Genomic DNA, 26,587 nt, shown 5'->3' on the forward strand with positions numbered 1-26,587 from the left:
TGAGAGAGAGGAGAAAATCAAGCTGCTTCAGAACTGAAAACATCCAAAGGTGTTTCTGTCCATCCTTCCACTGTGAGAAGACAACTCAGCGCTGTGGGTCTGAAAGGATGTGTAGCTGTCAAGAAGAACCTCACTGAGAAAAGGAGACAGACACATCAAACAAAGAAGCTGAACAATGGACTGACCACCCCAGAGTCCAGACCTCAACATCACTGAATGTGTTTGGATTACTTCAGAAAATGATCAAACAACTTCTAAGACTGAACTGTGGAAGTTTGGAAAAATATTCCTGCAGATGCTTTTGAAAAGAAATTGGATGGATAGTTGATACAATATTTAGCTGATTCTCTGTAATCTTCTGTTAAATATATTTTTTTCTGCTTTTGCAACTTTGTACAATAAAAAAGGTGGCTCTTTAAGAGTTATTTACTAAAGAACCCTTGAGGAACCATCTTTCAGAGTGTCAAACATTCATCTTTCAAACATTCTGGGTTTATTTCATATTATTATTATTCAGTAACTACAGGGGCTTCAATGCAAATTCATGGAGCTATTCCTAAATTATAGAAGTGTGTAATGAAGATAAGATAAGATAATCCTTTATTAATCCCACAACGGGGAAATTTGCGGTGTTACAGCAGCACAGAAGACAGAGCAGCAGGAAATATACAAACAATATTTAAATAGAATAAACAATAAAAGTATAAAGATATACTTTTATATATACATGTATATATGTTTATATATTATATATATATACTTTTATATATACATGGCTTGTTAAAGGGGCTAATGGCCAATGGACAGGAAATTTTGCACAATACAGTATATAGAACCTTAACCATTTTGACTGAAAGTGCCCAATTGGGTCCACAATTCAACTCAGTTAACCCCTTAACATCCCAGGCCTTTTATAAGGCTTATAATTCAGTAACTACAGGGACTTCAGTGCAAACTGGTTGAGCTGTTCTTAGGTTACAGATGTGTGTAATAAAACTTCGCTTTTTCATAAATGTTACATCTTAACATTCATAGCTGTATAATGAGTCTGCAGCTGAGGGAGTTAACTCATGTACAGTGCAGGGCTGAGTTTTTTTTTTTGAGAGATGTGACCACAAGATGACCCAGCACTTCCATTCATAGTCCTTGGTACTCTGACACTCAGGGGCATGACAAAAGACGTGCGAGATTCTGCACACACACCCGCACACACGTGGACACGTGTACGCCCACATGGCACACATGCCTGCACAGGTTGTGGGAAAATCCTCCCTTACATATTTGCGTAATGCACCGTGTAAAAGTTTCGGCCTGTTTTTTTGGATCCTGTCAGACCACTTTCTCACAGATAAAGGTGGGGAGAGCTGGGCGGCTTAGCACAATTTTAAAAGTATTGGAGCAAAAATTTTTTTTATGCAAGCAACTTACACATCGGCTCCAAATGAAAATGTAAACTTTTCAGCTTTTGCCGTTTATGAAGAATTTACCTCAGAGGTGAGATTGACTGTAACAGATTGAGATGCTAGTTTGGCAAATTGGTACAAAACACAATTAATTCAATATAGCTCTATTTTGTGTGCACCAGACAAGCTCTCCAACATAAATATTTAACCCCTTTACCAAGCCATGGGACCTCTATAACCTAAGAAAAGCAGTAGTTAATGAATAATAAGCCTTACTATGTAATAAGCCTGGATTCCTAAGGGGTTAAAAATGCAGTATATGCATCAAGATCAGTGTCACTGAAAAGAGGCTACGGCCAACATAGCAAATTATATACAGAAAAAAAAAACAGCACATTAAAACTTAAATACACTGTAGCTCTCACCGCTGTTAAAAGAGACACTGCTTTCACACAAGTAGTGGTGCTTTATTAACCAGCTGTTGTCGGCCACAGCCACATAGTACATTCAGCTCACGTTTCTTCTCTCTCTGCTCACACACACATATACACAACCCCAGGGATTCCTAGCCCTGTTAAAGCAGATTTATTATGCTCATTTTCAATGTTTATAATTTTTCTCCTAGTCTACTAGAATAGATTTTCAGCAATGCTCCATAAACACATTATTTTTCTCATACCGTACATCTCTATTCACTCTCCTGTGTCTTTAAGCCCCGCCTCACAATGAGCCCAGTGTGCTACGAATGGTCAGCTCACCCACTCTGCTCTGACTGGTCAACCGCCAGAGCGGCTCCGCCCCTACACATTCCGCCCCTGTCCTGCAGCCTGAAGACAGACCCTTCTCTCCTGAGCAGCTGTAAACACTGCAATATTGATGATGGTAAAATACTCATAAATCTAAAAAAATAAGCTTTCTTTGGGGACAATTTTGCCTCACATCCCCCTGCATGTACCCCTCCACCATGAATGATTTAAAATAAATGGATTCAAATACATTTTAAGCCAAAACTTTAGCACAAAACTATCATAAATCAGTGTCTCAGACATCAGGCATTGTATTCATAACCATTTCCTGTACTAACTTTCTGGGAGGGAGCTTTTAGAGGTGGACGTCTGGTTCCTATCACCACCACTATGAACGATTCTGACTCGGTAAGTTTCTGGAGAACAGAGCATTTCACACCAAACCACTCTGAATGACTCTGTTTACATCTTAACCATTTAATTATGTAGAATTTTTGAAAAATTGGTGGAGTTTCCCTTTAACAGGCTCCTTTCAGACTGCATGTTCACAACACACTGCTATCAAAGCCTGGCTGATTTGCAGTGGTTTAATGCGATTTCAGGTTCCTGCACTTTTCGTGCTCTCTGTGCAAGTATGTTCCAGGACACTGGATGATCTTCTTCCAGAGGGCCGAGGGACAGAAAATCACTTTGTCTTTGCATATATGGACAACCACAAGGTCGAACTGGTGATTGCTAATGATTGAAGGGGCTACTCATGACTCTTGAAATGGTCAATAGGGCTCTATTTTTACCTGCGGAAAATGTGCATGACCAGCATCTCATATAAGCCAGATGGGTCTGACTCCTTCAGAATATATAATGCACGAAATGATTCAGCTTCTTTTTTTTTTCTCATTACTGCCATCCTACAAAAAGTGAGCAACACTTTATTCTAACAGCCCACTTTAGATGCTGTAGGTTCCCACCTTGTTTTATATGAACAAAAAACACATGAAATTACAGTGCATGCATCTAGATAAGTATCATAAGTCCAAAGATGCTGCAGCCATCATAGCAAATGTATTTTTAACCACAGCCTAGTACAGCAAATATCAGCACCATAAATCTGAAATATACTTTATTTACATGACACCTACATCATGTTTTTGTAATGAATCTATGAAAAAAATTTCCAAAAAATTAACAGCTTTAATTTGTTATGGGTGGATATTGAGTTCATTCATGGTTTATTTAGGTAGGCTTAGTTGTAACACTGTGTTAAACTACCCCCCCCATGTGGAGGCTGCACTTTAGCCTGGCTAGCTCTCCCTGTGAGCTGTTTATATGCTTCAAAATGGTGCTATATTACAGCCACCAAGAGGAGATTAAAATAATATACAAGTGATTTTTTATACATTAGGGGTCGCACAGATCTAGTTGACTTTACTGCTTTATGACACTTTAACTAGTTTCTGATCATGTGATGATGACACTGACAACATGACCACCTCAGAAAAGACAACAGGTGAGGAGCCTGGTGATTTTGGGTTCCGTGAGTCATACTACAGAAACTTCTTAAGTTAGGCCTGAATTTCGGACAGAAGCCATTACAGAACAACAGTGCTTAAGTTCACAATCCTATCCATTAACTCCAGATAAGAGAACAATATTACAAAAAAAAACATCCTAACTAGACAAAATTTCTTAAATTCTGTCCTAATTTCAAGACAGACCCTAGAGGAGTCTTAACTTCTATTTTAACCAGCCATGTATCATTTTATGCAGTGTAGTTTACTATAACTAAGATAATGACACTACATTTATCTACATTGAAAACTGTGCTCTGACTTATGAGGTTCTTTTTCTAACAGTGTTTTAAAAATCTCAGATCTCCATCGTCCTCTCTTATTACCTTCGTGTGTTAATGTTGATGATAAAATATCACAGTGATGGTGGTGAATAATGAGGAGACAGAGCTGAATGTGTGCTGCCTGGCTAACTAGCTTGATTGCTTTGATTACATGTTTATGTTGTAGCTGTGCGTGGATGGTCGGTTGCTAGGTAACAGGCATGACAGTTGATTGTCGACTTCGATCCAGTAAGTTAAGATTTCTTGAGATAAGATAAGATTCCTAAATCAAGGTAAACTTCTCTGGCTCTCACGACCTCCGCCACAGGTGAGCGTCTTGGCAAGGCCACATACGGTGCAGCTAAGTTGGATACAAATTTGCAAGATTCTGGGGTCCGTAAAGTTGGATTTTTAAAGGCGCTTGTTGCAGACCATTCCCTTCTCCTATTATTAATGACGTCATCAGTGATTAGTCGACATCAATTTAACTTTCATCACATAACTGTTGACTTAAAAAAAACTTAAGTTGTGCAACCCCTTTTACACATACACAACTCAGTAATCAAAAACAGTTATGATGAAAACAAGTCCCTATTATGATACAAAAATGAATCTTCAAAATAAATCTTAAGTATTTGTTTGATTGCTGTCAAATGTACAGATGTTGCTATGGAAAAGATGTGAACATGACTAAAAGCACATTCTACTCGAACCTGTTTAACTATCAACAAATATCCATGTTACAATATCTCTGGGTGTTTTGCGGACCACCAGTTGTACATGTACCACAGTTTGAAAACCACTGACCTAAATTAAGTTTAAGACAGTGTTTCTCTGCTGTAATGTTGGCTTCAGTGTAACCTACCGGACGACTTTGGTCCCATTCCTGATCACCTGCATGTCCACACTGCAGGTTCCATTGGCGTGTGACACGAGGTTGATTTCAGAGAATTCAGCCTGAAATATAGTAAACACAGACAATTAGTACATTCAGTACTTCAAAGCAAATTATAAGCATATTCTTATGTCATACACCCACTCACACCAGCAACACTCAGTGTCACGGGTCAACACAGGCCCAGTAACTGACTAGTCATGAGTAGTCAAAATGGGTCGAAATGTCAACATCACAAATGTAGCCATTTTATTTACTCTCCAAAAACATAAGTGAACCTACATGTGTCTTCTGAGAGTTTATATGTAAAATTAATGTTGACAAAATACTAATAATTCTTTAAAAAACAATTTTCTTCCATGACTACTTTGCCACAGCACCCTGCATGCATCTTTTCTTTTACCAGTGAATTTTGAGATGTAGCTTTTAGAGGTGGACGTCTGGTTCCTATCACCACCACTGTGAACAATTCTAACTTTGTAGGTTTCTCTAGAGCAGAGCATTTCACACCAAACCACTCTGAATGACTTTGTTTACATCTTAGCCATTTAATTATGCAGACATCTTGATAAATCAGTGGAATTCCTCTGTAAGAATGGCTTGCATTGTTCTCCATGTAATAGGAATAGGAGGCCTTACGATGTAGCAAGCCTGGGAATTTATGGGGTTAAAGACAAAGATACTGTCCACCACTTGAGCACTCATATCATTTCAATCTCAATGGTCATTTTCACCACATGCACAGACTGGGCACGCCACAGGACCATCCACAGCTACATTTATGAGCTTGTTATTACTCACAGCCCACAACATGTAATTCCATCAACCACATGTTTGATATATCAGCTTTTCCCCATAAAAGTTTGCAAAACATGGTGACTGGGGTTTAGTCACTTTTAATAGAAGCTTGGGTAACAGTTACAGAACATTTTGAGGGGTGTGTTACTGTGGGAGTGAGCAGTGGTCTGACTCTTCTTTCAGCGTGTTTCATTAGCCCGTGCTATTTTCCAGCGCTCCGCTGCGGAAGACACAGTGAAGCACAGACATATAATTTGTGCTGTAACTGAACGAGTCTGTCCTGTCTGTGTGGTTTGAGATAATTATGATGTCTCAGGCGGTCGATAGTGGCAGCGGATGCTCGATCATTGTGGAGTGGTCTTGCCTGGGGGAAGGGGGGCGACATCTGCATAACCTGGCATTTACTTTAACCACACAACTTTATAATTACAATCAATGACTTGGGAAGTGGTTTAGACAGTTGTTTTAGTCCAGGTACAGGCCATGATAGACTATATGGACAAAAGTATTGGGACACCTACACATCACACTACAGGAGCTTTTATGGCATCCCATTTAAAATTTATAGGCATTAATATGGAGTTGGTCCCCCGTTTGCAGCTGTAACAGCTTCCACTCTTCTGGCAAGCTTTCTACAAGATTTTGGAATTTTTGCCCATTTATCCAGAAGAGCATTTGTGAGGTTAGACACTGATGTTGGACGAGAGGGCCTGGCTCACAAGCTCTGTTCTAGTTCATCCCAAAGGTGTTTGATGGGGTTGAGGTCAGGGCTCTGTGAGGGCCGGTTAAGTTCTTCCACACCAAACTTACCCAGCCATGCCTTTATAGACCTTGCTTTGTGCACTGGGGCTCAGTCATGCTGGAAGAGAAAAGGTTGTTCCCCAAACTGTTTCCACAAAGTTGGAAGCGTACAGTTCTCCAAAATGTCTTGGTATGCTGAAACATTAAGATTTCCCTTCACTGAAACTAAGGAGCCTGACCAACTTCCCTTCAGTAAGGAGCCTGACCAACCCCTGAAAAACAACCCCATAACATTATCCCTCCTCCACCAAACTTTACATTTGGCACAATGCAGTCAGGCAGGTATCGTTCTCCTGGCATTCGCCAAACCCAGACTCGTCCATCAGACTGCCAGATAGAGAAGTGTGATTCATCATTCCACAGAATGCGTTTCCACTGCTCCAGAGTCCAGTGGTGGGTGCTCTACACCTGCCCCCCATGACAATCTATGACAGTGCTCTGTTTAAAGTCACTGAGCTCATCAGTACGACTCATTTCACTGCCAGTGTTTGTATATTGAGACTGCAAGGGTATGTGCTTTATATCCACCTGTTAGCAATGGGTGTGACTGAAACACTTGAACGCAATAATTAGGAGGTGTTCCAATACTTTTGTCTATATAGAGTATGAGATCAATCTAGTTGGAAGCACTGAACAATAAGCTGGATGAAAAGACACGTTCACAATACATGATACAGGATATGTATCATGATTTTTAAGTTTAAGTGAACAAAATGCACCACTAGAACAATAGTAGCTAATGTATATTTTAAAAATGCCTGTTTAAAACTCATTAAATTAAAATAAGATGACATCATAATGGTCAGCTAACCAATCAACTACTTGTTACAATGCAGTTCATAAAGTTACTATCCACCTTATTCCTGCACCCCATGATGCTTTGAGTGACTTGTGGGCAGCAGCTCTTCTGTCAATGGCATAAACAGACAATACGTTAAATGCTAATAACATCCTAACATATATATGAATACCTAAAAATATGAATCATCTTCATTGTCGGGCCCATGAATGCTTGGGTGGCCATGTCTGTAAGCGATCTGTCAACAGAAACGCTAACCTGCTCAAGAGAAATGCTTTAGTCAGAAGTCCCTATTTATAGCCTACACCGATTAACTCACGCTAATAAAGTTATTTCTTTTCAACTTTTTCACTTCATTTTTTCATACACTGAGTGTCGGGAACAGGCAGAAAACTAAAAAGTAATGGCATTACATAGCAACGTCTAATGTAAATGTATAGACTCGCTTACGTTTTTTCATTTTCAACCACTACAACAATGGTCCTCAAATGTTATGGTCCATGGTATGTTAGAGCCAAGCTAGCAGGGTTACTGTATTGGGTTTTGCGGTCAGCTCGGGTTTAAATACGGACATTTAAAGCTTAGAACAGGTTTCCAAGTAACATTCTTTACTTGGTATGTCTCAGTTTTTCAGTTACTCCTGTGAAGACTGAGCGTTAGCTTGTTAGCTGATTAGCTATCTGCTACTTTGAGATATTTGGGACACTTATTACTATTGTAAAGTCAAAGAAAGTGGGCTTACTGTTTAATTTATCAATTTACGGTCCATTAAAATGTCTCTAAACCATTCTGGGACAGCATGCACTACAGCTGAGTGAAGCTGAAAGTGTGGCAAAAACAAGAAATGTGACGAGCAGAAATCTGTTAAGGAATCCATGCCCATAAAATGCAGCCAGATTGAACACCACTGGTTGCTGCTAACAGGCTCTTTTTAACTGGCTTACACTCACTGAATGTATTCTGCCTGTACTAGCGTAGGCTGAAAAGCTGAACGGAAGGCTAAGTGGCTAACAAGCTAAGGCACCAATAATAAAAGACAGACTTCAAGTTCAAGCCTCCACAAAAGGGGTTACTGAAAAACTAAGACATACAAAGTAAAGAATATGTCACTTGCATGTCTGTTATGAGCTTAAAATGCCATTTACTCTGGCCAAACAACTTTATAAGCCATAAGTAATCAAAATCCAATCTAGCTCCAAGCTAGTGGGGTTAGCTTGGCGCCCAATTTGATTTTAATGTCAGCTCAAAATTTTTTGTCACTTTTTTATTTAAACCATCAATGCGATGGTGTGTATTTAAGGTATAGCTTACATTAACATATGTACATATCAAAAAAATAAAGTGCGAACAAAATGGAAAAGTTAAAATGAAATGACTTTATTAGCGTCAGTAATTCTTAGCTAATACAATCCTCTATTAAAAGCATTTCTCTCAGGTTCTGGTTTCTGTTGAAAGAACGATTAAAACTTCGACACACAAGCATCCGAACAATAATGGTTATTTACATTTTCATTCATTCCCACATTTCTATTATGTTAGGATGTTATTAGCATTTAAAATAATGCCGGCTTAAGCTTTTATCTATAAGTCACTCAAAGCATCATGGGGGAAGAACAAAGTGAATGATTGGATTATATTAATTGATAAACTGGATTAAATCCCACAATATTCTTGGACAATCATACTTTGATGGAATTTATCACGATAATGATAACATATCTTCGTATGGCTTACCTATAACTGAAATGAGTGCCGGTAGATCCAGTGGGTTCCAGTAAAAAGCTAGAGTTGGAAAATGCAACACAGTCATCTGTGACTGTATTCTAACCACCACAAAACTGTGCTGTCTGAATCTTCTAGAATCTTATGCTTTGATCTGCATTCATATTATTAAACGTGATTCAGTATGAAAGTTTCACTTTACATCAGAAATCCCTTGTGTCGCTCCCCATATGAATAATGCCACGAAAGGATGTAAATGATGGCTCAGTTCCAGTCAACATCAGTAACACCACAATGAGATGAGTAGCATTGGTACAGAAAGACTGAGCACACCACGACAAAGATTTGACACTTACCACTAGGTTTGACAGCGGTGATATTCTGCACTGCACCGCACTGCCAAAGTGATAGTTTGGCAAGAAATCAAATGTGGTGCTTTGCTTCTTCTTCTGTTTTTTTTACTGGGCCTATGGAGGAGCTCTCTAAACTCTACATCATTACACTGCCCATATATGTATATTATATTAGGTACACTATGCTGTTTGTGTGGTTTTCAATACCAGAAACAATAGAAATTTCCTAAGAATTAACCAGCCAGTTTTTTGTTACTCTGGCTTTAAGACTGATACATGTAATTGATCTCTGTTCTTATTGGTTGTCCTGTATTGCATCTCATTCAGAAAGCAGGCTAAAGCCCTATTTGGACGGGATTAGTTTTACATGAGGAGTAATGTAATTATCACCGCCATTGATTTTAGTCCCGTCCGAATGTGCCATGTCAGTCATTTTTACTAACTGCGCACTCCCGCATCAGTGAAGATTCTGGCGCCTTTTACCTTCTATAAAATGAGGCATAAAAAAAACCCAGGTTCTTTTAATCCTGTGCGAATTGACATGTCGGAAAAACATATTCTGTGGAAAGGGAGTTATTTAAGTATGGAGACACTCGAAGAAGTGTTTACTTGTGTTCTCTGACGAAGCTGAAGTTGAGTTTGAAGTCCACCGTTTAAGGTGGAACGAGGAAATTTGAACAAGAAGCTGGCGAATATGAAGCCCCATTGTTCCCAAACTAATGGCGATGCTAAGTAGGCATACGCACACAGAAAGGTAAATGGTTAGTGCAAACGAATTAACGGTAAATTAAATGTTTTAACATATTTTCTGCTCTTTTCTGGAGTGAAGGCAGCACATAAATCGAGTAGCTGCTCCATCTCTGTCATCTCTGTGAATCGCTCATAAACGTTACAGAAGTCATTTCCCCACATCCCCATGGAAAACTAATCAAGTCCAAATAGGCCTTAAAACACTCCTTGCAACATCGGTGTGAATGGGTGGAGCTAAATTACTGAATGGTTGGAGATATGTAAATATGCTGGTTTTTGTGACATCACAAACACAATTCCAAACGGCCTGGAACGGGATATTGTCCTTTAATAATTTTAGACCATCTCTTTTCATCATTAATTAAACAATTTTGTTTTTCACAGTACGTAAAAAAAGGTTCAGTTCCCAAAGCTTTTGTAGACTGGGGACTGGATGTAACTTTTTTTTTTTACAAAGTTTAAAATACTATATCAAAATCAAAAAGTGAGGAAGCTTTGTTTTATCCATGATAGTGGCCCTTTATGTAATCTCTAATAGACTTGCTTATGTGGTTTCTGATACTGTATGACACTGTTATCTATAATCATGTACTAATTTTGTCTGTCTGACTATTTGGGTGAAGTTGGGTTTTGATTTGTTGCTGAACTATCGCTGTAAGGCCTTGTACCTGAGATGAAACATGCAGTTCTGTGTAAGCACATTACTCTGATTTTAGAGGAGCTGTAGGTTAGAGCTGCCCTATATGACTGTGCACCTCAGAGGGAACTCAACACGCTCTGTAGACATCAGGGCCTACGCTAGTACACACACAGAAACCCGTGAGTCATCACCTCTATGAGTACGCAGACTGGTGTTAAACAGACCCATGAGGGTTCTGCGGTTCTCGCAGGCCAAATTACACATCTCTACAGCCGGGAGAGAATGAAATTTGCCACGGCCGCTATTATAATTCAGCACGTCACCCACTTGATAATTCACAAAGGCAATCTCTGCCCTGCTTATTAACTCAATTTGACTTTTCATTCTGCTGCTGCAGCAAAATTTAGTGTCGCACAGAAACTGGAGTGGCAAAATGCTTTAAGCGAGCACATCACTGCATCTGCTATAGAGATAATAAAGCTAAAGTGAGATTCCTGATTCTAAACCCAACCAAAGACCCGATAAAGAGCGCCATCTTGTTTAGTCGTTCACTCCTGACTGTCAATTCTGATAGAGAACGTGTAGTGAGGAGAACTGCAACTCAGTAATGCTTTCTGCGTTTGTCAAACGCTGAGGGAGGCTCCCAAACAAGTCCAAAAAGAATGGGTCAGTATAGAGCTTTTGTGCAAAACCATAGTTTGTAAATGCTTTATATATATATATATATATATATATAATGCAATCATTTTTAAGAACAACATAGAATATTTCAACACTGCTATGAGTGCCTCCGAATTCCAGTTATAGGACTTGCTAATCGGCTCACAATAGTCAAAAGTAGCAATGCTAACCAATCAGCCCTCAGCAGCACTAATGCCAACCAATCAGCACTCAACTGCAGTAATACTAACCAATCAGCACTCAATAGCAGCAATGCTTACCAATCAGCACTCAGAACACAAAAAGCCCTCTTCACCCCCATTCATTTAAGACTTGTAGCATTATATAATGAGAGAAATGAGAAGTGGCCAGAATCCCCTTCAACTGGCTCTGGTTAAACAACATACCTGCTCCACTCGGATGTCGTACTCTCCTTGGACCTTCTTGCCACGGAACAGCTTGGCCCTGGCAAGAAAAAGACAAACAATCATGTTAAAAGTGTTGTCTCAGTCCCGACTGCACTGTTAGGAAAAAAAGGTGCTGTGCAGGTACATTTTTCGTCCATCAAGGTACAAACATTGTAAACATTCCCTCAAAGGTACAACAGTGGTTTTAAGGTCCAGTTGCTTACCTAAAAGTTTTTCATAACCTAATGTTTTAAAACAGATCAATAAAATAAAAAGCCTGGAGACGAGACGGGGGGTGGAGTCAATACAACTTAGAAAATATCATTTTAATGGATTATGGTACAATTATGTTCCCTGACTAAAAGTACTGAGATGTACCCTTGAGGGTACCACCCCAGTGACAAGAGGGGTACTGCCCCAGTGATAGTTTCACACCTTTCTGAGAGTGTATATGCTTGTTCTAACCAAAAAAAAAAGGTAAACTAAACGCATATAATATATATATAGATGACTTAACTGAACTCATTCAAAGTAAGAGTTGAAAATGTATTTTTGGCTTTTAACTGACTTGGAGACAAAGTACCCTTTAATCATGCAGAGGGTTCTTTGAGTATTCATGGCTCCATATAGAACCATTTTTGTTACTAAAAAACCCTTGAAGAACCATCATTTTTGGGTGTGTAGTTCAAACTGCAACAATAAAATACATTAAACAAGTATTAATATTTGAATGAGCTAATTGTATTTTGACTGCTGCTGAATAATGTCCTGCTGTTGCTTTCACAATGGGCTGCTCATGTAACTAGAACTGAAATTGCAGTGCTTGTTGCTGTGCGTGTCTCTCTGCCTTTGTATCATTTTTGCAGCTAAAGTCAGATGCGATGCAGGGAGAATATGAGTCGACTTGCCCTGCTGAGGGAACACAGCGAGGTATTATCAGTTCAGAAAAACAAGGACGAGCAATAACAACAGAAAAACAAAGCATTAGAGAGGGCAAGAAGGAAAACTCACATAAGATCACACTGCATGATAAAACCAGCCTATATTACACCACAAGCATGGGGGAGATTCATGTCACGCTCTTTAGAGACTGGAGATGTGTTGATAATCGGTGTGCTGCCTGAAAACAAGCCCCCTTTGAGACGTGAATGGACATTTGCAGCTGTCTAATAACAGGTGCAAGGCCAAGGCCAACGTCTGGATGTGCAATGCTGCCATCTGATGGAAACCTGTTGAAACATCTCCATGAGTAAAGGACCTGACATAGGGGGCCGGTAACTACTCCCATAGGCCTTAAAAGACATACATTAAGATGTTCAGGCTATTTGAATGAAACAGACTCCATCCTGGGAAAACAAAAAGAAAAAAAAACACTGAAATATGAACACATACTAAAGCTATAAAATCAAACAATGTATAACTTTCCATTGGGGCAGGCGATATGGCAATAAGATCATTATTACGATCAATTACGCCACAATACATTTTAAGAGCATATTGTGGATACCATGAGTATTTAAAAAACACTGGCCAGCTGCATGTTTCATTAAAAGAGATAGATAAATAGTCCTGCCTAACTGGATTGAGTGCTGCATATGTGAATCCATACAGAAGGAGTATATTCTTAATATGCGCACAAAATAAATAAATATATATATATATATATATATATATATATATATATATATATATATTGTGCGCATATTAAGAATATACACACAATATATGTGCAATATGTAAAGTATACAAATGTATCAACAAATATATTTCATTGTGCCATTTTTTTACATTTAAACATGCCATTATTTTCAGACATATCAATATGTTGACATATTTGCACATATATAGATTAAATATATGTAATATATGATATATGTAATTTTGGAAAATACATGGAAATATATTTTCTTTTGTGCATGTATGAAACTTTGAATAAAAACAATGTAATTTTTTAAACATACGTCTACTAATGCATTGTATTCCAGCTTATAAAACCTCAGTCAAACTAAATAGCACCATTCATATCATGTATAATGAAAATGTCTTTATGTATAATAATGTTTTAGCCATATTGCTCACCCCTCCTTTCTACTAGAACAGGTCCAGCTAAGGAGGCCACATCTGCACTACACTGTTTCATCTTGCTGCTCTAACAGTTCAAGAAGGACTTGATCATGAGCTAATGATGTGCCCCAGGTGCAGGAAAACACCAGTCTGTACAGTGCAGGTTGTCTGAATGAGTTTAGTTATGAAAGGTTACTCTAGTCCAGGAGCCTGCACGTACATACAAGCAGGCATTCTGGTGTCTGCAACATGATTGGCCATTAAATTTAGTTTTTAAGCAATTAACAAAGATCCATTATGTGAATTCAGTTACTTTATCAAAGGAAGGAAAAACCTTGAGGCTCACTCATTAGCTTGAAAACAGTGCCTAGTTAGTTACAGTAGCCTTAATGTATAGTTGACAGTGCTAACCACAGATATACATACCCAGATGCCGAGTTGCCTGTTGTTCTCTATCTGAGGCGATATGTCTGCGCGTCCGCCATGTTGGAGCGGTCAAGATCGGCTTATGAACAAATTCACTTGTATTGAGAGATGATGAGTCTCAGGATTAAATCAGCCACAACTTCCTAAATACTCAACCGATTTTCACCAAATTTATTTTGTTATAATCCTCAGACATAGATTAATCAATCTAGGTTGTACGGACTGCTCTCAGTAGCTTTTATATCTTTAAAAACTGATGGTGCTAATTAGCCGTCCGGACCAGCAGACCAGTCTGCACCTGACTTTAAAAAAAGTTTAGCGCGGGTAGAAACATAATCAGCAAATCCATCAGTGTGTGAATCACTTCTAATCTTAACACATATAAAAATAAAATAACTCCCAAAACACAGTAAGAAGGACGAAGCAGAACGCAACTTCCTATTCGTCAGCTTCTTGTTCGAGTCTTCCCGTTCCACCTTAAATGTTGCAGCAGTAATTTCTGGTGCCTGGAGCTGCACCATTTAAGGTGGAACGGGAAAATTCGAACAAGAATCTGGCAAATAAGATATCTTCAGTTTCGTGTAAGAAGGTGCTAACGGTATAACTTACCGAGCTACAAAGCATCAACCATCATTGTAAATAAATAACTACTACATGAAGTTAGGATCTCCTGAATAGACTATTAAATGAAATAAGATTAACATAAAACCAAAGGAAAAACAATCACAAAAACAGGTTCTCTGTGCTTCACTAACGTTTAGCCATATTTACACATAAACATCACACAAACAATACACATCACCCAAACAAGAGCGTGGATCGCTGCGCTCCCTCCGTTATATAATCCTATCCCACTTTCTGAGTGTAATATTCTTGAAATAGTGTAATTTTGGACAGTATCTTACTTAAATTACCGCTCTGTGACGGTACTAAATGCAGTCCAGCAGCGATGTTGACTGCCCTAAAATGGCGGAGCTGTTGACGTGCCTGACTGGACCCAACGTGGCATCCAGGTATGTATATCTGTGGTGCTAACATTAATAAAATAGGCTAGCACTGCTAACAAAGCCATGTAGGTCACCACTGCTTTGTTAGCATGCTACATTAGCAATGTAGGTTTGTTAAAGATTCACATGCGTTAATTCAGTTGCGTAGTCATAAGAAGGAAACATGTATGGTGTCCTAGTGAGCCTCCAGGCAGAGGCTTTAACATTAGCTATAAAAAGCTACGACATTCTTGTCTAATGCACTTCACTGTTTGTAAACAAAGCCTTTTGAAACTAATTTGTATGCCAGTATCTTTGAAATACATTTTGTGTGAATGTCTCACTGCACACATACATGGTCAATAAGTGCTAATATTAGCTAGGTACATAAAGCTATGCTAACTGATATCAAAGACAAACAAAGAAAGTCGAAGTTTATCCAGGAGTTGAAACTGCCTGCCAGTTTAGCCACACTGTGGTACAGAAGAGAAAGCAGTGAGGATGAGGAAGAAATTAAAAGATGAACAGATTCCCCCAAACACACAGTCACCTCAGGAGACAGTTAGCTCTGAACAGTGTTAGCTCAAGCGTTAGCATATCCCAATGGTACTGCATAGAACAGCATTGAGAAAAGAGAATTATGAAAACCTTGTGCTAGAACGTGACAGTGCTTGTGACAGTCTTGTGTATTACTGTGCAGATATGTGGTCTTGAACAAGTGCTTGAACTAATATTCACTAATATAATTTTACAAAAACACCATATTGTACACTGGAAAAAGCTATTTCGAGTTATTCCTACCCTGAAGCGCACTAATTAGAGTGAAACTCTAATCATGGCTTAAGAAATGAAAACTTGCTGCTCACTTGCAGACTAAGCTTCGCTGCTAGAACTGCCTCAATGTTTCATATGCAGCTCAAGCAAGATGTTCAGTGTCCAACACTAAGGTGGTGCAACAATTAGCCAGATTTCATTCTTGGCTGCACAAAGGCAAAAGGCACCTGTGACTTGAACAGACTAATTAAATTAAGCCTGCTGGCAGTATTAACACCATCCTCTTTTCCAGAATTTCTCATTTCTTAGGTTGGCGGTTTGGATGTTAGAAAACCAAGTGACAAATGGTTATTAAGATACAGTGGTGAATGAATTCCTTACTGGTCTAAGCTGGTTTATGCTGGTCTGGTGCTGGTTTAGCTGGTCACCCAACATGGCATCATACCAGCATCCGAAACACAGCATATGCTGGACCAGCCATGCTGCTCTCTGCTGGTTTTTCTATCAGGGAAAGCAAAGCTGGTTTACTCATTCAAAACCACACTGGGCACATTTTAAACAGCATTATGATAAAGTCTGATAACGGCTACTGAAGAGGGACCCCTACTAAAAAAAAAGGGCATAGACCAGTTTAGCTGGTCAACAGCAAAACCAGCATATGTTGTGTTTTGGATGCTGGTTTTGATCATGCTGGGAGGCAAGCTAAATAAACCATATACTCTGTGGAAGTAAGTGTTCTCCATAGATTTGCCTTGATTTTAGCCAATTTTTAAACGTCTTTTTCTTTCAGATGTGCATCAGAATCAAATGTATTTTTTTTTGTTTTCTGAAGAGCACAATGTCATCTTTCATAATATAATGCTCTTTTCTAAGCCTTTGTTTTATACAATTTCTATCCTTAGAATAATGCTAATTTTTGCTAGCGTATCTACAGGCAAAAGTATGCAACGTTAGCACCAAGCTAACTAAGGTGGAATTTCACTTATTTACACGGGATTGAATGCTACTTACGACAGCATTTGAAGCTAATAAGACAAACATGTAACACATACTTTCCTTTGTTTTGCAGTTTTTTGTGAATTCTTCTGGTCATCTTTTTATATTCCCATAGAAATGCCATCTGCTATTTTTTTTTTTGAAGAAATCAGACCGATATTTCTCCAGATTTGCCCAGATGATGTTTTTACACCATTATTTTCATCATAAGTGCTTTGAATGCATATATGTCAAAAGATCACTCCTGTATTATTTTAATCTCTATCTTTAATCATACAAACAACTCACAGTAAGAGCTAACCAGTCTAAAGTACAGCCTCCACATGGTGGAGGTAGTTTTAACAGTGTTAAACTCAGCCTCCCAGGGTAAAAAATGAGCAAACTCCATTTTCTCCCATATGAATTCAAAATTTGACTTTTTCTATTTATTTCGATGAATATATGAATAAACATTTATGTTCAAACAGCAAAGAATTGTGCTGAATTAATTGTGTTGATTCATAAAATTGCATTTGCACTCCTGCCGCTGAAAAACTGAAAAGTTCCTGCATGCTAAGTGCTGGAAACAAAGTTTGCATTGCATTTTTAGCAGAAATGTGTCGGCTGTTTGCACACAAAGTATATTTCTCATGCTCAAATGTTTTAACTTGTTTTTAGCAAAAAAACTAAATGTTTCTGTCCCAGTCTCCTCCACATTTTTTATGTCCATACTTCAGCAAATATCACATTATTTTCTGATAAATTTACTGAAATACTAAGCAAATAGTCCTGCAATTCACTGAGATTGTGTAACACAGATAAAATGTCCTGTTCATGTATAGAGCACCTATATGAGCCCATCAGGGAGTTACATAATCAACCAATCTGCTTCATTAGGACTCAGCCAGCTGTAGAGGAGGATACAGCAGCTAATCTATGTGGACTACAGACACACAAACAAACCACTTGGCAGACGGCAGACAGACAGACTGATACAGATGCCCCCCCCCATCCATCAGTAATAAACACTGAGTTTGAAGTTGTTGGTCCTTATTACTCAGGATCAATCTCACTGCCTCTGCTGCACACACATCGGCCCCCGACAAACAGTCTGATGAAGAAAGTTCAATATCACGCTGCGATGCCGGGCAGCAATAATCTAATCCTGTGTTTCCAGTGCAGTCAGCACTGACGCTGAAAGGCAACTCTGCTGCCCAGTGAAGCTTTCAGCTCAGACCCTGCTGCCCTCAGCCTGTCTCTCAGAAGCAAAGCACAGCGAGTTGGGCAACGTCATGAAAACACCTCAGGTTCATTAGGTCTACAGAGGAGACAGGCGTGAGAAACCTGAGAAAAACAATCTCCGACTTGCTGGAAGTAAGAAAACGCTGCCGTGCTGAGTGACTACTTTCTTTACAGCACTGTAGATTCAGCAGAACTGCTGTAATTTACCTACATGATCTAGACTCAGCACACATACATCCAGCACATTTTACACTGCAAATAAATTATAATCTAGTGTAGTGTAGTGTGCTCAGTTTAGGCCGGGGGTCAGCAATATGTGACTCTTTTACTGTCCTGGTGCGGCTCCACGGCAGAATTAGATAGTTAGGTAAAAATAAAATGATCCTCCTTTGCAGTAAAATAAAGCTCTGCTGGCCGTTCAACACAGTTTTAACAACAAATGGTTTTAAACAGTTAATGTAGAACTGCTAATTCACCCTTTAACCCTGAAGCTTGGCATGCAGACTGCTGGTCACCATAGCAACTTAGACAACAGTCTTGCCTAGTTAGTAGCTAATGAAAAAGCAAAGAGAAAGACTTAAGACGAACATTGATAATGCATTTATAATCACATTAACTGTTTTCTTGATATGTTTAATCTGCAACGAGAAACTGCCAAACACTAAAAAGTTGCGAGGTTTTTCACATTCCACCTTTAATGGTGAAACAGTTAGCTACATAGTTAGCTACATTCTGGTGCCTCAGGCATCATTTAAGGTGGAACAGAAAAATTCAACGAAGAAGCTGGCGATTGACAAGCTGAGCTTCGTAAAACGTTGGAGACATTTTACAAGAAACTATTTTACCTTTTGAGGAAAAGTTTCCTGCCAGAGATGTGAGAAAAGCTGCTATAGCTGAGCTAAAGCTTAAAGCAGAGCAAAGTAAGTCTTTCAGCCTATTCTAGGACATTAGCACCTATTGAAACATATTTACAGCCAAGATGGTAAAACGGTACTTCAATAAAAAATGGTTAGGTTTTTTGTTGAAAATGACTTGTTTGGCTTGTTTAAGGACTTATAAGCTTTATCAGTACTGGGTCTGTGTGGGTCCTGTTGTGTTTCTGCCCTGCATAGCCTTAAACAAATGTCTGGACATGGCTAGACGTTGCTATGACCCTGCTACAGGCCTTGATGGATATAAGAGTGACTAACTTTTGTCAACTTGACTCAGTTTAATATATTTTCTTCAGCACTAGGCCTTCATTCACTTCACACTATGAAATGGTCTGACTGTGTGGTGCTCGCTAGTCTCGCTAGCAGCTCTTTTCACTCATGAATTACTTCCTCAGGCTTTTGGAAGTGTGTGTGTGTGTGTGTGTTAGCAGCAATTTACCTCAAATTATGAGAAATGCTCAAAGTGTATTCAGTGTTTAACTGCCCAGCATGAGAAATGACACAGCAATCTGTGGATATCAGCTGGGATCTTTGGCCTTATCTCACAAACGATATTTTCTCTTTCACTTGGTAACCTAGGCTACCTGCTTTTATGACACCAAAACCAAGGAACTTTCACTGTCCTATCGATCAGGACTGTTCCTTCATATAAGACATCATGACTCTGCTTCTAAAACATCAATAACTCTATATTTTAAAGGGGAATTTCACTGATTTTTCAAAGTTTCTGAATAATGATATGGTTAACATGTAAAGAAAGTCATTCAGAGTGGTTTGGTGTGAAATGCTGTGTTCTAGAGAAACAGTCAGAATTGTTAACAGCAGTGGTGATAGGAACCAGTCGTCCACCTCTAAAAGCTCCCTCACACAAGTTATTACATTAAACCCTAATCCTGTATTATAGTCAGTTGTCGGTTATGAATTCACTGTCTGATGCCTGAGACATTGTTTTACAAAAGTTCTGAGAAGGTTTTGGCCTAAAACGTCTTTGTAAAAGTGCATTAATGGTGGAGGGATAGATGTAGGATAAATGCATTGTTTTATTTGTATATGTACTTTTTTGGTTTTAATTTCAACTTACTGATTGTATTACTGAATCTATCGTGTATAACTGCATCTAGATAAATATTGCTTTATCAAATTTCCCTTAGAATGATTTTTTTATTATATTTTTTTATCTCTGTATAAAAACTGAATTAAAGTGTTTTTTTAAATTTTGCATACATAACAATGTGACTGAATTCGGTGGGGGCTCAAGTAAAATGTCACTCAGGGTCCCCAGGTGTTAAGAAATGGCCCTGCTATCAATGTATATAACCTGTACATATCCCGCACATAAATTCCAACCATGTCCACCGACATTTTACTGTTAATTTGTTCATGTAGTTCCGTTCATTTTAGTTTAACCTGTTTGAATCTCGTTTTAATTTCTTTTTCAGTCACTTTACGCTGTAAATGCTTAGCTGCATTGAAAATGAGGGTCACTGTTGGAACCCCACGTTTTGTCTAGCATGCTGTGGTAACAGTAACGTGGCATTTAAAAGATTGAACAGGTGATGATTTCTGAGTGAAAATAAACGAATGCTCAAATGGAGCATTCACATGGTCAGTTCAAGGTCATTAAACTGCAAAAAAAAAAGATATATAAGCAAGTGAAAACATCTGAAATCTAGCCAACATACCTAATATTTCACATTGCAAGACTGCTGTAAGGATATTATCAGATTATTTCACCTATTTCTTGACATTTATGCATATTTATACATATTACATACATAATACATGTATTAAGCCATTTATCTAGTGAAGGTGTCTTATTCCATTAGCAGATAATTTATAATTGTTTCAAATATTATTTATTGAAATTATCTCCATTATTTCTCAAAAAACAAATGATTGGCCAATGGACTACAATACTTTTACTAGATAAAATTACTTGAAACAAGTATAAATATACAGAAATAGATTAAATAATCTTATAATATTCTTGCAAAAGCCTCACAATGAGAAATTTTAGATATACTGGTTAGAGTTAAGATGTTTTCACTTACTTAGATAAATAAATAGTAGCTATTTTGCAAAAAGGTCTAACCTCACCTACTAGTAGTTGATCTACTAGTAATACGGTCATTAATAGCAGCAGTTCATCTGATTAAAGGCCCTAAAATTAATATTTAATATGTTATTTGTCAAGTTACATAACACTTTCTGGAGCAGCACTGCCTCCCTCAGCCTTTGTCAGAATTCACAAGTTTGTATTCTTTTTGTATTTTCCATCAACGTTTTGTCACTACAATATCCATTATGCCTTATGCAAATACACCAAGCAACCACTGGGAATCCCCTCCTCTGCAATGAAGAAATCCTGACTGCTAGCGCAGCCACAGATTTGACACAGCCCACCCTCATCCATCTGCTTTTAAGCAGTTGCAGTGTTTCAAAGGCACCCCCTACCTTCGATATACATTTAATGTTAATTTTTTTTTGGTATTTCAAATTCTGAAAAAGAAAATGACCTTTTCGCCATGGCCAGGGGTCGCAACCCAAATGTTAGGAAGAGCATTTTGTCCTTTCAACAAAAATCAAACTACATTGGAAGCCACAACATTTTATGTCTATTTTACCATCTTGACTGTAAAAATGTCTCAGTATGTGCTAATGTGCTAGTATAGGCTAAAAAACATAAACAAAAACAAAGACTTTGCTCTGCTTTAGGCTTTAGCTCAGCTGTAGCTGCTTTTCTCACATCTCTGACAGGAAACGTTTCCAAAAGAGTAGAATATTCTTGTAAAATGTCTCTCAACGTTTGACTTTTTATGAGGCAGTTTCTCATTCGCCAGGTTCTTGTTCGAATTTTCCCAGTTCCACCTTAAATGGTGCCTGAAGCACAAGAATGTAACTGCTGCACCATTTAAGGTGGAACCGGAAAATTCAAATGAGAAGCTGGCGAACGAGAATCTGACTTCAGCTTCACCACTTGTTTGACAGTTTCTTGCTGCAGATTAAACATATCAGGAAACCAGCTGGAGTGATTATAAATGCAAATAAGTCCATTCGTCTCCAAATTATCAATATTCGCCCTAAAATATTTCTCTTTGCCTTTTCGTTAGCTACTAGCTAGGCAACATTGTTATCTGCATTGCTATGGTGACCAGCACTCTATGTGGGCTAAAGTGTGAATTAGCAGTTCTACATTAACTCCAGCGTTTGTTAAAACTGTGTTAGAACGATCAGCAAAGCTTTATTTTACTGCAAAAAAGGAAAAAAGTCAAATTTCTAAGTGTCACGTATGTTTTTTCAATACATATGCAATGTGTATCAGTGAACATACAATAAGACCACAATGGTGGCCAATTAAGTGGAATGTCAAATCACACCATAAATGGTTCTAAATGTTCTCTCTTTGGTTTGGGAATACCTCCACCTGCCTGTTCACTTCACAAAATCAGAGAAACTGCTGTGAGCTGTTTTATTCCATAAGGATTTGAACATTCAAGAGCAGACAGATACCTCTAAGTCCTTCCTTCTAAGATCCCGCTTTGACAGGAAGTCTATTTGATCTTTCTCATTGCACTTCAGTAGTCAGTGAGTTCCTGTTTCACAAAGATCATAAGACGCTCTTCCTGTATCTGTCACAGTACAGTCTCCTCTCAGAATTACGAGGCCAAATCTCTCAGTACAGGTAAAGTGTGTGGAGTTTGCTGGCATACAAAGATGTGTAATTTGGTGCAGGAGGAGTTTGCCTATTAGGAATTGTATTCTATTGCATGACATCGTAGTCCGTTACATGTGGTGGCAGTTAATATTGTTTCTCATAACAATATTCTGCTTATATGTTGGACAACCACTGTGACAATTAATCTGCAACTTTTTTCAAAAAAGTTGGGATACTGTATAAAATGTGAATAAAAACAGAATGCAATAACGTGCAAATCATTTGAACCCTATATTTAATCGAAATTAGTAAAAAGACAATATTTAAAGTGTTGAAACAATTTTATTGTTGTTTTGTTGTTTATGCCCATTTTGAATTTGATGCCAGCAACATGTTTCAAAAAAGTTGGGACAGGAGCACCAAAAGACTGGTAAAGTTGTGTAACACTAAAAAAAAACACCTAGTGGAGCATCTCACAACTAATTAGGTTAATTGGCAACAAGTCAGCAACATGATTGGGTATAAAAAGAGCATCTCAGAGAGGCTGAGTCTTTCAGAAGTAAACATGGTGAGGGATTCACCACTCTGAAATACTGTGCAGCCAAATAGTGCAACAATTCAAGAATAACATTTCTAAATGTAAAATAGCAAAGAACTTGGGGGTTCCATCATCTACAGTACATAATATCATTAAAAGATTCAGAGAATTTGGAGAAATCTCCATATGCAAGCAAGAACACCTAAAACCAATATTGGCTGGCTGTGATCTTCGAGCCCTCAGGCGGCACTGCATTAAAAATAGACATGATTCTGTAGTAGAAATCACTGCATGGGCTCAGAAACACTTCTGAAAACAACTGTCTGTGAAAACATTGCTGCATCCATAAATGCAAGTTAAAACTCTTCCAAGGAAAGAAGAAATCATATATAAACAAGATCCAGAGTCGCCGGCACCTTCTCTGGGCCTGATCTCATTTAAGATGGACTGAGGAGAAGTGGAAATGTGCCCTGTGGTCCGACAAATCAAAATTTGAAATTCTTTTTTGAAATCACGGATGCTGCATCCTCAGGGCCAAAGAGGAGAGGGACCGTCTGGCTTGTTATCAGCATAAAGGTCAAAAGCCAGCATTTGTGATGATATAGGGGTGCATTAGTGCACATGGCATGGGTGACTTGCACATCTGTGAAGGCACCATTAACACTGAACAACAGATACGTTTTGGTGCATCTCAGCATATGCTGCCATCCAGACAATGTCTTTTTTTAGAGAAGGCCTTAATTATTTCAGCAAGACAATGTCAAACCACATTCTGCATGTGTTACAACAGCATGGTCTAGTAAAAGTGTCTGGGTGCTGCCTGCAGTCTAGACCTGTCACCCATTGAAAACGTTTTGAAATGAAAAATATGACAAAGGAGACCCTGAACTGTTGGGCAGCTGAAATTCTGTCAAGCAAGAATGATTAAAAAAATTGGTCTCCTCAGTTCCCAAACAGAGTGTTGTTAAGAGAAAAAGTGACACAACACAGAGGTAAACATCCCCTGTCCAAGCTTTTGAAATATGTTGCTGACATCAAGTTCAAAATGGGCATATATTTTTCAAAAAAACAATAAAATTTCTCACTTTCAACATTTGATACATTGTCTTTGGACTATTTTTAATTAAATATAGGATTAAGTTATTTGCACAGCATTGTATTCTGTTCCTTACAAAAACGTTCTATATGGGACCATATACAGCATTCTCCATCAATCTGAAGAATCTTTTCATGATGCAAAGAACCCTTAAGCATGCAAATGGTCCTTTGAGTGCTCATTGTTCTGTATAGAACCACTACTTTTAAAGCTTGATGGACTCCTTCAGGCCTCCTGTTTGGTTCTCACTTTGAGCACTTCGCTGTGATACTGCAAAGTGACCAACTATAGGACATTTCATAATATTTCACTATCTGAAGGTGACTTCATTGACTCATTTAGTGATGCGGATAATGTCTGTGAATGCTGATTCAAATCTGTAATCTGTGAGTCGTGACACCTAGTTTGACGATCGTGACTTGAAAGACATGCATTTTTCTGCTGACAGATGCCGTTATTGTCCATTCCTAAACTTGCTGACGCAGGAACTGCCCTGCGAACCAGCCAACCTCTAAAATAATGTCTGAATTCAAATGAAACTACAGTTCTCTGATTGAGTCAAGCAATGCTCTCATTTCTGTACATAGATGTTTACTCACGTGTATGTCTCTGGTTATATATCTACTGTATATGTAAGGAAAAAAACTTAATTACAAGTTAATTCAATTAGCTTAAATATATTTATAGCACAGTGACTTCATCAAATTACTGTTTCACCCTGCTAGAGCTGCCCTGGACAACCATAAGTGCTGTTATGCTGCAGTGGAAACATCTAAGAGAAATCAGCCGCAAAGTAATGGGCCACGCAAGCTCACAGAATGGGACCACTAAGTGCTAAATGCAGCATATAAAATTGCCTGTCCTCGGGTTGCAACACTGAGCTCCAAATTAACTCTGGAAGCAAGATCGATACAAGAACTCTTCATCAGAAGCTTCAGGGATTGGGCCTCCATGGCACAGCTGCACACATGCCTAAGATCACCACACATAATGCAGAGTGTGTGCTGGAGTGGCATAAAGCACGTTGCCATTGGATTCTCAAGCAGTGCAAACGTGTTCTCTGGAGGGATGAGCCACACTTTACCATCTGGCAGTCTGACAGCTGAATCTGAAGTGGAGGTTGCTATAGTAGCAAAAGGGGAACCAACTCCATATTAATGAACCTGGTTTTGGAATGAGATGTTCATAAGCACTTATAGATGGGATGTTTGGGTGTCCACATACTTTTTGTGTACTTTAACACAAATTACTTTTCTTTGTTAGTTTACAATAACATTTAGCTGCTGTAGGAACAAAACCTTGTATTTCCAAAATGATAACTACTGGAGAAGGAAAAAACACACTCTACTTTCAATGTAAGTCTTTTTTCCAAGTAATTTTGGGCCATGACTTTTGGTCCATTCATAAAATTTACACACAATCTAAAGGGCAACAGGAGGTTTCAACTGATGTCAAAAAACAAAAAATGGCAGTGATATTAAAGACTAACCAGGTTTATTTTGAGGGAGGCAGTACAACGGTACTACTATGGAAATCAAGCCAAAGTCATACTGATTTCACTTGTTGTAATACTGGTACTTAAACATTTCCTTGCAAAGAAGAAACCACATTTAAACAGGATCCAGAAACACTGCCGCCTTCTCTGGGCCTGAGCTCATTTAAGATGGACTGGGGTGAAGTGGAAAAGTGTCCTCTGGTCTGACGAATGAAATTCTTTTTGGAAATCATGGACGCTGCGTCCTCCAGGCTAAAGAGGAGAATGACCTTCTGGCTTGCTGCACATATTTCAACAACATGGCTCCGTAGTAAAAGAGTGCAGGTGCTAAACTGGCCTGTCTGCGGTCCAGACTTGTCACCCACTGAAAACATTTAGTGCATAATGAAACAAAAAATACGACAAAGGAGACCCCAAACTGTTGAGCAGCTGAAATCCTATGTCAAGCAAGAATAGGATAACATTTCAGAACTACAGCAATTGGGCTTTTCAGTTTACAGAGTGTTGTTAAAAGAAAAAGTCATGAAAACAATAAAATTTCTCATTTTAATTTGATGTGTTATCTTTGGACTATTTGAGTTTATTTTACATATAGGATT

At 38.5% G+C, this 26,587-nt stretch overlaps 1 protein-coding gene across 1 annotated transcript in view; it reads right to left on the bottom strand.

The window, feature by feature from the left end:
* The window catches only part of syn2b (synapsin IIb), a 137,309-nt gene that overhangs the window by 52,600 nt on the left and 58,122 nt on the right, over positions 1-26,587 (bottom strand). Inside the window, exons 2-3 of the mRNA XM_036559342.1 lie at positions 11,806-11,863; positions 4,846-4,937 (exon numbers count right to left, since the gene is read on the bottom strand). Coding sequence (XP_036415235.1) covers positions 4,846-4,937; positions 11,806-11,863 — 150 coding nt within the window. The remainder of the gene's footprint in view (positions 1-4,845; positions 4,938-11,805; positions 11,864-26,587) is intronic.

This window comes from Colossoma macropomum, unplaced genomic scaffold (assembly GCF_904425465.1).
Source record: "Colossoma macropomum unplaced genomic scaffold, Colossoma_macropomum, whole genome shotgun sequence".
Taxonomy (NCBI): domain Eukaryota; kingdom Metazoa; phylum Chordata; class Actinopteri; order Characiformes; family Serrasalmidae; genus Colossoma; species Colossoma macropomum.